Raw genomic sequence first — 14096 nt, forward strand, 5'->3', positions numbered from 1 at the left:
TCAATGTCAACAAAATGATGGAGATTATCTTCGACTTCAGGAAGCGTAAAGGAGAATATGCCCCTGTCTACATGAACAGGGATGAAGTAGAAAGGGTCAAGAGCTTCAAGTTTTTAGGTGACCAGATCACCAATAACCTGTCCTGGTCCCCCCCATGCCGACACTATAGTTAAGAAAGCCCACCAACACCTCTACTTTCTCAGAAGATGGAAGAAATTTGGCACGTCAGCTACAACTTTCACCAACTTCTACAGCTGCACCATAGAAAGCATTCTTTCCATTGTATCACAGCTTGGTATGGCTCCTGTTCTGCCCAAGACTGCAAGGAATAACAAAAGGTCATGAATGTAGTCCATTTCTTCATGCAAACCAGCCTCCCATCCACTGACTCTGCCTACACTTCCCACTGCCTCGGCAAAGCATTCAGCATAAATCAAGGACCCCAAGCATTCTACACTCTTAGCAGCTCATTGTGCAAAGGAATTTCTTCCAACCTTTCTCCTCACTCGGTGACAACTTCACATTGTTAACCCCAGGCAAGGGACATATTCTCCAATCACTGCATCTGTGCCAGACCATCGGCCCTCACTAATCTTCTTTCAAGTTGGAGTCTATGCAGAAACCATCTATAAAGCATTCTGATAGCTTTACGCAGGACCACTCCAACTCCCTCCCATGTGACTGAGGGCAGAAACGTTTCAAATCCCACCCACCACATGGCAATGATCCCAAATGGGGACGCAGGGAACATAAAGACTGACACTTAGAGTTTCTATAGCTACATGACGAGAAAGAGGTTGGTGAAGACAGAAACAAGGGAATGCATAATAGAGGACAAAGAAATGGCCAAACAATTGAATACATATTTTGGTTGTCTTCACAAAAGAGCACACAAATCAGATGCCAGAAATGTTGGAGAATGCAAGATTTAATGAGAGGGAAGAACTGAGGGAGATCAACATTAGTAGAGAAATGGTGCTGGGAAAGGTGGTGGGATTGAAGGTGGATAAATCCCCAGGGCCGGATAATCTACATCCCAGAGTACTTAAGGAACTGGCTCTAGAAATAGTGGATGCATTGGTGGTCATCTTCCAGGATTCTATAGACTCTGGAACAGTCCCTGCGGATTGGAGGGTAGTGAATGCCACTTCAATATTCAAAAAGGGAAATAGAGAGAAAACAGGGAATTATAGACCAGTAAGCTTAACATCAGCAATGGGGAACATTCTCAAATTCATTATCAAGGACTTTCTAGCAGAGCATTTAAAAAGCAGTGTCAGGATCAGACACAGTCAGCATGGAGTTATGAAGGGGAAAATCATGCTTGACAAATCTGTTGGAATTCTTTGAAGACGTAACTAGTAGAGTTGACAAGGAGGAGCCAGTAAATGTGGTATATTTGGACTTCCATAAAGCGTTTGACAAAGTCCCACACAAGAGATTATCATGAAAAATTAAAGCACATGGGATTGGGGAAGTGTATTGAGATGGATAGAAAACTGGTTGGCAGAGAGGAAACAAAGAGTAAGGATTAATGGGTCCTTTTCGAATTGGCAGGCAGTAACTGGTGGGGTGCACAGGGGTCAGTTCTGGGACCCCAGCTATTCACAATTTATGGCGTGGTGTTGCCAGCATTGGACTGGGGTAGGGACAGTAAGTAGTCTCACAACACCAGGTTAAAGTCCAACAGATTTATTTAGTAGCATGAGCTTTTGGAGTGTTGTCCACCTGATGAAGGGGCAATGCTCTGAAAGCTCGTACTACCAAATAAACCTGTTGGACTTTCACAATGTATATTAATGATTTGGATGAGGGAACAGAATGTAACATCTCAAAGTTTGCAGATGATACCGAGTTGGGTGGGAGAGTGAACTGTGACAAGGATCAGGGATTCTTCAGAATGATCTGGAGCGGTTGGGCGAGTAGGCAAATGCAGTATAATTTGGATAAATGTGAGATTGTTCACTTTGGAAGCAAAAACAAGAAGGCAGATTACCACCTGAATGGGTGTAAATTGGGAGAGGGGAATGTGCAGAGGGATCTGGGTGTCCTTGTGTACCAGTCACTGAAGGTAAGCATGCAGGTGCAGCAGGCGGTAAAGGCAGCAAATGGTATGTTGGCCTTCAGTGCGAGGGGTTTCAAGTACAGGAGCAGGGACGTGTGTTGCAACTATACAAAGTCTTGGCGAGGCCACACCTAGAGTATTGTGTGCAGTTTTGGTCTCCTTTTCTGAGGAAGGATGTTCTTGCTCTCGAGGAAGTGCAGCGAATGTTTACCAGGCTGATTCCTGGGATGGTGGGACTGATGTACGAGAAGAGATTGACTAGGTTAGCATTGTTTTCACTGGAGTTCAGATGAATGAGGGGGGAATTGCATAGAGACTTTTAAATTCTAATAGGACAAGACAGGATCGATGCAGGGAGGATGTTCCCGATGGTGGGGGGAGTCCAGATCCAGGAGTCACAGTCTGAGGATTCAGGGGAGACCATTTGGGACAAAGTTGAGGAGGCATTTCTTCACCCAGGGAGTGGTGAGCCTGTGGAATTCATTCCCACAGGAAGTAGTTGATGCCAAAACATTGAATGTATTCAAGAGGTGGCTGGATATAGCACTTAGGATGAATGGGATCACAGGTTATGGGAAGAAAGCAGGATTAGACTATTGAGTTGGACGATCAGCCATGATCACAATGAATGGTGGAGCAGGCTCAAAGGGCCAAATGGTCTCCTCACGCTCCTATCTTTATGTTTCTATGAATGGAAAAGACAGAAGGGAGGCTGTTTCTTACCCAACGCAGCAACAGCATATAGACAATTCACAATGCTGAAATTATCAAACTTGGAGCAGTCACCCACAATGGAGTCGCAGAGTGTCTGGAAATCTTCCAGCTCCAGTAGCTGGCTGTGATACGTCTCCCCAGTGGATCCCCCAGACAGCTGCTGCAGGATCTGGCCAATTTTCTGCAGGGCAATGGGGTAATGATTGTAGGAGATTTTGCCAGGGTTCTGTGTCACCCAACGCAGCACCTCTCCCACAGTCCTCGAACGGTCAATCAGCCTCTTCATGGTGAAGAAAGTGTCGTAGCTCATCTTTTCGTGGATGAAGTTCCAGGTTTTCTTTTTGGTACGATGGTAATGGTGGTGATGGTGGTAGTGATGAAGTTTGTGCCCATTCTGTCTCCCTTGGAACAGGTGAGGGAAATGCTCCGGATAGGCGGCCCAGATGTGCGGCTTGCAGGTATGGTAGCGAGCCGTGTACATGGCACCTGGGCTCCTCGACAGGTGGGCAGCAGTTGGGCGGCAGGCCTGACGGAGGAAGCGGAGAACGCAGTTCAGGCTGAGATGAGTCAGTCCGTCTAACGGCAGAATACTCGCTCTCCTTGGCAACAGAGAACTGAAGCAGCACAGAGGCAACCTTTGCATCTTAGGTATCGCTCACCTTGAGGGAGTGTGGAGAACAGCAGAAACCTTGAAAAAAAAACACAAAGTAGGTAAGACCACTCTGAACAATAAAGTCTACATTTACTGTCACAAAACGTAGCTGAATTCAATGAAACCTCACTAATCTCACCCACAATCCAAGAATAGGTTATGGGAAATCCAGCACAGGCTGGACCGACACAGCAAGGTTCCAGAATAACCCTGAGTAAAGGCAACCAGTCATCGGACAAACACCAAGACCTCAAAGTCAGGTGAATGAAACTAATCCCAGTCCACACACTTGAGTACAAAAATGCAGACTGGCATTCCATTACTGTCCTGTGGTATCTCACTGGTCACAGACTGACAGGCGGATGAGGGGGCCTGAATGAAGCCCTTTCCATGACAGTCAGTGGTGTCGAGCTGCTGGGTCCACATAACGTGAAATGAAATGCAGAGCTTTATTATGTTGCCATGTTCAAAATACTGACACTCCATGAAACTAAAGAAATGACTGCTGCAAGTCACATGACCATAGAACTGGCCCCTTGTGCAGGAAATGCAGATGAACCAGCTCTCCAACCTGAACTATCACAACAGTGAGACTGAACTCACGCTGCCTGGGACTGGACAGATCCATTTCAAATGGAACCACTGAAGAAAGAATGGAATTAGAATCATAGAAACCCGTCAGTGCAGAAACAGGCCATTCAGCCCATCGAGTCTGCACCAACCACAATTCCACCCAGGCTCTACCCCTCTATCCCTACACATTTACCCGCTAATTCCCCGCAACTCAGGAGACTACAGGGCAATTTTAGCATGGCCAGTCAACCTAACTTGCACATCTTTTGACTGTGGGAGGAAACCAGAGCACCCGGAGGAAACCCATGCAGACACGAGGAGAATGTGCAAACTCCACACAGACAGTGACCCAAGCCGGGAATCGAACCCAGGTCACTGGAGCTGTGAAGCAGCAGTGCTAAGTGCCGCCTGGACTCTGGCCAATAGCATAGAAACTGAAAACTAAGCTGCAATTTTAGCCATAGAGTCAGAGAGGTTTACAGCATGGAAAAAGGCCATTTAGCCCAACTTGCCCAAGCCGCCCTTTTTTTTAAACCACTAAATCCCAATGGCTCACATTTAATCCATATCCCTCTATACCCATCTCACCCATGTAACTGTCTAAACGCTTTTTAAAAGACATAATTGGACCGCCTGTACTACTATCTCTGGCAGCTTGTTCCAGACACTCACCACCCTCTGTGTGAAAAAATTGCCCTTTTGTATCTCTCCCCTCTCAGCTTAAACTTAAGCCCTCTAGTTTTAAACTCCTCTATCTTTGGGAAAAGATATTGACTATCTAGCTGATCTACGCCCCTCATTATTTTATAGACCTCTACAAGATCACCCCTCAGCCTTCGACACACCAGAGAGAAAAGTCCCAGTCTATTCAGCCTCTCCTTATAACTCAAACTATCAAGTCCTTGTAGCATCCTAGTAAATCTTTTCTGCACTCTTTCTAGTTTAATAATATCCTTTCTACAATAGGGTGACCAGAACGGTACACAATATTCCAAGTGTGGCCTTACCAACGTCTTGTACAACTTCAACAAGGCATCCCAGCTCCTGTATTCAATTTTCTGACCAATGAAACCAAGCATGCCGAATCCCTTCTTCATCACTCTGTCTATCTGTGACTCCACTTTCAAGGAGTTATGAACCTGTATCCATAAATCTCTTTTTCCTTAATGCTCCCTAACACCCTACCATTAAGTGAGTAAGTCCTGTCCTGGTTCAATCTACCAAAATGCATCACTTTGCATTTATCTAAAGTAAACTCCATCTGCCATTCATCAGCCCACTGGCTCAATTGATCGAGATCCCGTTGGAATCTGAGATAACTTTTTTCACTGTCTGCTATACCACCAATCTTGGTGTCATCTGCAAACTTACTAACCATGCCCCCTATATTCTCATCCAAATCATTAATATAAATGACAAATAACAGTAAACCCAGCGCTGATCCCTGAGGCACACCACAGGTCATACACTTCCTGTTTGAAAAACAACCCTCTGTAACCACTCTCTGGCTTCTGTCATCAAGCCAATTTGGTATCCATTTGGCTACGTCACCCTAGATCCCGTGAGATTTAACCTTATGCAAAAACCTACCATGCTGTACCTTGTCAAAGGCCTTGCTAAGGTCCATGTAGACAACATTAACTGCACTGCCCTCATCTACCTTCTTGGCTACCCCTTCAAAAATCTCAGTCAAATTTGACAGTCATAATTTTAGGGTTAGCTGAATTGGCCATGCCAAATTGGCTGTAGTGTTAGGGGGATTAGCATGGTAAATGAATGGGGTTGTGGGGATAAGAACATAAGAAACAGGAGCAGGAGTAGGCCATCTAGCCCCTCGAGCCTGCCCCGCCATTCAATAAGATCATGGCTGATCTGTCGTGTCTCAGTTCCACATTCCCGCCCTCTCCCCATAACCCCTAATCCCCTTGCCTATCAAAAACCTATCTACCCACGTCTTAAAAATATTTAGCGAGGCAGCCTCCACCACTTCAATGGGCAGAGAATTCCAGAGATTCACGACCCTTTGAGTGAAGAAGTTCCTCCTCAACTCCATTCTAAACCGCCCCCCTTTATCTTGAGGCTGTGCCCTCTAGTCCTACTGTCCTTTCTGAGTGGGAAGAGCCTCTCCACCTCTATCCTATCCATCCCATTCATCATCTTATATGTCTCAATGAGATCTCCCCTCATTCTTCTGAACTCTAACGAGTACAAGGCTAGTTTATTCAGCCTCTCCTCATAGCTCAACCCCCTCAACTCCGGTATCAGCCTAGTAAACCTCCTCTGCACTCCCTCCAAGGCCAAAATATCCTTGCGCAAGTGCGGCGACCAAAACTGCACACAGTACTCCAGCTGGGGATTTGATGGGCCAAGTGGCCTCCTTCTGCACTGTAGGGATTCTATGATGATTCTATTTTTCACTCACAAAGCCATGCTGACTGTCCCTAATCAGTTCTTGCCTCTCTAAACGCCTGTAGATCCTGTATCTTAGAATACCTTCCAACTACTTACCCTGTACAGATGTGAGGCTCACCAGCCTATCATTCTCAGGCTTTTCCCTGCAGCCCTTCTTAAACAAAGGCACGCCCTCCAATCTTCAAGCACCTCACCTGTCACAATCAATGATTCAAATATCTCGGCTAGGGGACCCACAATTTCTTCCCTAGCCTGCCACAATGTCCTGGGATACACTTCATCAAGTCCCATGGATTTATCTATCTTGATGTGCTTTCAGACTTCCAGTACGTTCTTCTCCCTAATATGTACACTCCTCAAGACATCACTATTTATTTAACCAAATTTCCTAACATCCAAACCTTTTCAACTATAAATACTGAGGAGAAATATTTATTTAGGATCTCACCCATTTTGTGTGGATCCGCACTTAGATTACCTTGTTCATCCTTATGAGGCCCTACTCTCTCCTTAGTAACTCTTTTGCCCTTTATGTATATGTATTTTGGATTCTCCTTTGCCTTATCTGCCAAAGCAATCTCATGTTCCCTTTTTGCCCTCCTAATTTCTCTCTTAACTACTTATTTCTAGTCCTACAACCCCCTACTGCCTTGGAAAAGCAGTCAGCATAAATAAGGATCCCATGCACCCTGGACATTCTCTCTTCCAGCTTCTTCTGTCAGGGAAAAGACACAAAAGTCTGAGGATGCATACCAACTGACTCAAGAACGGCCTCTTCCCTGCTGCTATCAGACTCCAGAATGGACTACCTCACATTAAGGTGATTTTTCTCCACACCCTAGCTATGACTGTAACACTACATTCTGCACTCTCTTGTTTCCTTCTCTATGAACAGTGTGCTTTGTCTGTAAAGCATGCAAGAAATAATACTTTTCACTGTATACCGATGTGACAATAATAAAATCAATGTTATACACCAACAGACCCGTCCCCACCAGTACTGTACCCTAGTTCTATACAGTGACATACCTATCCCACTAGTCACTGCCTGCCAATAGGAAAAGTATCCATTGATGCCAACTCTTTGCTTCATGTTTGCTAACCAGCTTTCTATCCATCTAAAGCATATTTATTGGTGTCACAAGTAGGCTTACGTTCACACTGCAAGTTACTGTGAAAACCCCCTAGTCGCCACACTCCAGCGCCTGTTTGGGTACACTGAGGGAGAATTTAGCATGGCCAAGGCACCTAATCAGCACATGTTCATGTGGGAGGAAACCCATGTAGACACGGGGAGAGCGTGCAAGACTCCGCACATGCAGTAACTCAAGCCGGGAATCGAACCCAGGTCCCTGGCGCTGAGAGGCAGCGGTGTTAACCACCTATAAGCCCATGCGCTTTAACTTTACAAAGTAGTCTGTCATGTGAGACCTTGGACTTTCAGAAGGCTTTCGACAAGTAAACCACATCCACCAATTCTCCCTGATCAACTGATCTAGTTACATCCTGAAAGAATGCCAATAGATTTGTCAAGCAAGATTTTGCCTTTATAAATCTATGTTGACTTTGTTTGATTATACCACTGCCTTCCAAATGCTGAGTTATGAAATCCCTTGATAATGGAGTCTGGAAACTTCCCCAGTACCAGCATTAGGCTGACTGGTCTATAATTCCCTGTTTTCCTTACCTCCCTTTTTAAATAGCAGGCTTACATTAACTACCCTCCAATCTGTAGGAACTATTTCAGAGTCCAAAGAATTTTGAAAAATAACCACCAATGGATCTACTATTTCCAGGACCACTTCCTTAAGTACTCTGGGATGAAAATTATCAGGACCTGGAGATTTATCCACTTTCAATCCCATCAATTTACCCAAAACCATTCCTCTACTAATGCTGATTTCCTTTAGCTCCTCAATAAAACTTGTTTCTCTAAGAATTTCTGGTACATTATTCATGTCTTCCTTTGCGAAGACAGAAGTACCAATTTAGTTCAGCCATTTCTTTGTTCCCCGTTATGACTGTAAGGGGTCTACATTAGTTTCTGTCAATCATTTTCTCTTTACATATCTATAGAAACTTTTACAGTCAGTTTTTATGTTCCCCGCTAGCTTCTTCTTCTCTTCCCGTCTTAATCAATTCCTTGGCCCTCCTTTGCTGAATCTCAAACTGCTCTCAACCCTCAGGTCTATTGTCTTTTCTGCCCAATTTGTATGCTTCTTCTTTGAATCTAATGCTGTCTCTAATTTCACTTGTAATCTATGGTTTGGCCATAGTTCCTTCTTACTCCCACTCTTGCACCAAACAGGAACAAACAACTTTTGGAGGTCACATATTCGTTCCTTCAATGGCTGCCATTGCCTGTCTGCTGCCCTTCCTTTTCACAATGTTTTCCAGTCTACCATGGCCAACTCATGCCTTGGACCATTATAGTTACTGTGATTTGATTTATTGTCACATGCATTAGTATACAGTGAAAAGTATTGTTTCTTGCACACAAAGCACACCATACATAGGGAAGGAAAGGAGAGAGTGCAGAATGTAGTGTTACAGTCATAGCTAGGGTGTAGAGAAAGATCAACTTTGTGCGAGGTAGGTCCTGGCAGCAGGAAGAAACTGTTTTTGAGTCAGTTGTTGTGTGCCCTCAGACTTTTGTATCTTTTTCCTGACAGAAGGAGGTGGAAGAGAGAATGTCCAGGGTGTGTGGGGTCCTTGACTATGCTGGCTGCTTGTCTGAGGCAGTGGGAAGTGTAGACAGAGTCAATGGATGGGAAGCTGGTTTGAGTGATGGATTGGGCTACATTCATGGTCCTTTATAGTTTCTTGTCGTCTTGGATATAGCAGGAGACCTACCAAGCTGTGATACAACCACAAATAATGTTTTCAATGGTGCATCTGTAGAAGTTGGGGAGAGTTGTAGCAGACATGCCAAATTCCCTTAGCCTTCTGAGAAAATAGAGGCATTTGTGGGCTTTCTTAACTATAGCGTCTGCATGGAGGGACCAGGACAGGTTGTGATCTGGACACTTAAAATCTTGAAACTCTTGCTCATTTTTACTTCATCCCCATTGATGTAGACAGGGGCATGCCCTCCATTCCACTTCCTGAAGTCAAAGACTATCTCCTTCATTTTGTTGACATTTAGAGAGAGATTATTGTTGCTGCATCAGATTCTCTATCTCTTTCCTGTACTTGTCTCATCATTGTTTAACATCCGACCCACAACGGTGGTGCCATCAGCAAACTTGAAAATCGAGTTGGAGGGAATTTGGCCACACAGTCTGAGGTGTATAAGGAGTATAATAAGAGACTGAGGACTCAGCCTTTTGTCTTGATTTTTATTCCAATTCAATCAAATCAAGCTCAATTCAGAGTCTCAACAAGTTGAGACATTCCCGATCCAAGCTGACAAGACAGAGCTCTCACCTCCTGTCCTGGGCTTGATCTACGTGATCCAAGCTGATTGGAGCAGGCATAACTCCCCTCCAAGGCTTGATCTCATTTGCAGCTTAGCCAAAAGGCCAAGAAGCCGCTTTTAAAAATTGCTCCAAATGAAGCTGAAATGTAGCCTAATGACTGTGCAGCACGTCAATACTACACTTGATCTTAACCCAGCGCCAGTGTTGAGGATGATTGAGGACGAGGTGTTGTTGCCTATCCTTACTAATTGTGGTCTGTGGGTTAGGAAGCCTAGGGTCCAGTTACCTGGATATTGTCTTGATCTTGCTGCATATTGACTGTAATGCAGGGAAATGTAAGGTTGTCCAATTTAGGAAGAAGCATAGACAATCAGAAGATTATTTAAATGGAGAGAGATTGTAGAATGCTGTGGAACAGAGGGTTCTGCATGTCCTTGTACATGAATCACAATGTTAGCATGCAGGTACACCACACCAAGTAATTAAGAAGGCAAAGGGAGTGTTTGTTTTTATTGCAAGGGGGTGGAGTATAAAGTAAGGATGTCTGGCTACAATTGTGTAGCGCAATGATAGAACCACACCAAGTGTAATTGTGTACAGTTTTGGTCTCCTTATTTACAGACGGTCATACTTGCATTCAAAGTTCAGAGAAGGTTTAATATATTCAAGGCTGAGTTAGACAGGTTTTTGATTGACAAGGGAGTAAAAGATAAGAGATGGCCTGAATGGAACAGGAGCAAGGCAATGTTGCAATAACATTCTTTAAGATGTTCATTAATCACCTCCATTGAGGACAGTGGTGTGGTGCCATTCTAGTAACCCAATGCTCCTCGCTGGGGGATGTGGGGTCAAATTAAATTCAACTAATCAATCAATGAGGAATTTCAAACTCAGTTTCAATAATGGTTACCATGAGGCAATTATCGATTGTCATAAAACCCATCCTTTTCACTGATGATCTTAGTAAATCTGTCAGCCTATCCTGGTCTGGTCTACAGGTGACTACAGATCCAAATCAACATAGAACACTACAGCACAAACAGACCCTTCGGCGCACAAGTTGCACCGATCATATCAATACCTACCAGGCCTATCTATAACCCTCAATCCCATTAAATCCCATGTACTCATCCAGAAGTCTCTTAAAAGATCCCAGCAAGTTCGCCTCTACCACCACCGACGGCAGCCAATTCCACTCACTCACCACCCTCTGAGTGAAAAACTTACCCCTGACATCTCCTCTGTACTTGCTCCCCAGCACCATTTCAGCCCTGGGAAATAGCCTCTGAGAATCCACCCTATCTATACCTCTCAACATCTTATAAACCTCTATCAGGTCGCCTCTCAATATTCGTCTCTCCAGGGAGAAGAAACCGAGCTCCCTCAACCTATCCTCATAAGGCATGCCTCCCAATGCAGGCAACATCCTTGAAAATCTCCTCTGTATCCTCTCAATAGCTTCCACATCCTTCTTGTAGTGGAGCGATCAGAACTGCGCACAGTACTCCAAGTGGGGTCTGACAAGGGTCTTATAAAGTTGCAGCATTACCTCCCGACTCCTAAACTCAATCCGTCGATTAACGAAGGCCAGTACACCATACACCTTCTTGACCACAACCTCCACCTGTGAGGCCGATTTAAGAGTCCTATGGACCCGGACCATAAGGTCATTCCGCTCTTCAACATTGCCAAGAGTCCTACCCTTGATATTGTACTCCTACATCCCATTGGACCTGCCAAAATGGACCACTACACATTTATCCGCGTTGAAGTCCATCTGCCACTTCTCCGCCCAGTCTTGCATCCTATCTATGTCACGCTGCAACTTCTGACATCCCTCCAGACTATCCACAACACCACCAACCTTCGTGTCGTCAGTGAGCTTACTAACCCATCCCTCCACTTCCTCATCCAGGTCATTTATGAAAACGACAAACAGCAAGGGTCCTAGAACAGATCCCTGGGGCACTCCACTGGTGACCGACCTTACATTTAACATGATAAACTCTGAAATGGACCAGCAAGTCACTCAATTCAAGGACAACTTGGATGGGCAGCACATTGTGGCTTTGCCAGCAACACTCATCCCACGGAAGAAATGATACTGTTCCAGGTAGAGAGTAAATACAAATTAAGTGGAGATATGTAGGAAACGGAAGAATGGAATTGAGAGAAATTTTAAGTATAAGTTATATTTGATATTGTTGCATTAAAAACAATGAGACTTATTCAACCTGACACAATTTAGTTACAGAAATTATTATTTCACTGATATTGAATACATCAATACTTACTTCAACACATTAGGCCCAAGGGTCTCACCCCAACTCAAAACCATCAAACTGCCCAGAACACCACAAACTGCCCTCTTAAAACCAGCCCCAATGTCCAACATCACCCCAAAACCCAACAGCCCCAACTCAAAACTATCAAACCCAACCCTGCAAAAGTAACCCCAAAACCACCCTCCCAAAACTAAACCACCAAACCCTTAAACTACCTCCTCAAACAAAGCCCCAAAACCCAACACCCATTAAAAACCCCCACTCAAAACTAAAAGTCCCCAAACTCCCTGACACCTTCCCACCAAAAACTAACAAGCCACCCACAATGGTCAACCCAAAACCATCAAACCCACCGCCACAAAAATAACCCCAAAACCACCCTCCCCAAATCTCCAACTCTAAACCATCAAATCCCAAACTGCCCCCTCAAACCAGCCGCAATACCCCGCCACCCAAAAACCCGCCACCCAGTACCCCACCACCCAAAAACCCGCCACCCAGTACCCCACCACCCAAAAACCCGCCACCCAGTACCCCACCACCCAAAAACCCGCCACCCAGTACCCCACCACCCAAAAATCCGCCACCCAGTACCCCACCACCCAAAAATCCGCCACCCAGTACCCCACCACCCAAAAACCCGCCACCCAGTACCCCACCACCCAAAAACCCGCCACCCAGTACCCCCACCACCCAAAAACCCGCCGCCCAGTACCCCCACCACCCAAAAACCCGCCACCCAGTACCCCCACCACCCAAAAACCCGCCACCCAGTACCCCCACCACCCAAAAACCCACCACCCAGTACCCCCACCACCCAAAAACCCGCCACCCAGTACCCCCACCACCCAAAAACCCGCCACCCAGTACCCCCACCACCCAAAAACCCGCCACCCAGTACCCCCACCACCCAAAAACCCGCCACCCAGTACCCCACCACCCAAAAATCCGCCACCCAGTACCCCACCACCCAAAAACCCGCCACCCAGTACCCCACCACCCAAAAACCCGCCACCCAGTACCCCCACCACCCAAAAACCCGCCACCCAGTACCCCCACCACCCAAAAACCTGCCACCCAGTACCCCCACCACCCAAAAACCCGCCACCCAGTACCCCCACCACCCAAAAACCCGCCACCCAGTACCCCACCACCCCAACTGAAAACAATCAAACCACAAACTCCACACTCTCCCCCTGCCTCACAGCCAGCCCCAAAATCCTCAACCCACAACCATGAACTCCCCCCAAAAAGAACCCCAAAAGCACCCTCCCCAAATCCCCAATCATTAAATCACACCCCCCCCCCCGCCCATCCCCAAACTAACCCCCAGCTCAAACCACCCCCCCCCACCTCCCCCCAACACAAACCCCCTCCCCTTCCCCCAGCAAAACCCCCGGGCCCGGGACCTCCCCGAACCACCCCGCACCCCGCGGGACCCCCACCCGGCCCGCCGGTCCCTCACCACCCGCCCCCCGGCCCCGGTCCCGGCCCCGCTCCCCTCAACGCCCCCCCACCCCGCTCCGGCTCCCGCTCCCCCGGGCCTCACTCACATCCTGGGCAGGCCCCGCTGGGCCGGGCGGGCCTCGGGCCTCGAGCCGCGGCTGCTGCTGCTCCTGCGCCCGGCGCCGCTCCTCCAGCTCCGGCTCCGCGCGCCACCGACAGCCGCCCGGCGCGGGCACCAGCCCGGCGCGGCCTCGACGCACCGCGCGCTTCGTGCGTGCGCGTCCACGACACCGCCAACCCTCAACCGCGCGCAGCCCAACACGGACCAACCAATCAGAGTGTCAGTGCTGAGGGAGCGCCGCACTGTCAGAGTGTCAGTGCTGAGGGAGTGCCGCACTGTCAGAGGGTCAGCGCTGAGGGAGTGCCGCACTGTCAGAGTGTCAGTGCTGAGGGAGTGCCGCACTGTCAGAGGGTCAGTGCTGAGGGAGTGCCGCACTGTCAGAGGGTCAGTGCTGAGGGAGTGCCGCACT

General features: G+C 47.0%; 1 protein-coding gene across 1 annotated transcript in view; it reads right to left on the reverse strand.

Moving 5' to 3' along the window:
• The window catches only part of fastk (Fas-activated serine/threonine kinase), a 62627-nt gene extending 48850 nt beyond the window's left edge, over positions 1 to 13777 (reverse strand). Inside the window, exons 1-2 of the mRNA XM_080194793.1 lie at positions 13674 to 13777; positions 2789 to 3467 (exon numbers count right to left, since the gene is read on the reverse strand). Of these exons, the coding sequence (XP_080050919.1) occupies positions 2789 to 3422 (634 nt within the window). The 5' untranslated portion in view covers positions 3423 to 3467; positions 13674 to 13777. The remainder of the gene's footprint in view (positions 1 to 2788; positions 3468 to 13673) is intronic.
• Positions 13778 to 14096: the final 319 nt, after the last annotated feature.

The sequence above is a fragment of the Carcharhinus amblyrhynchos genome, chromosome 8 (assembly GCF_965287045.1).
Source record: "Carcharhinus amblyrhynchos chromosome 8, sCarAmb.v2.hapA, whole genome shotgun sequence".
Classification (NCBI taxonomy): Eukaryota; Metazoa; Chordata; class Chondrichthyes; order Carcharhiniformes; family Carcharhinidae; genus Carcharhinus; species Carcharhinus amblyrhynchos.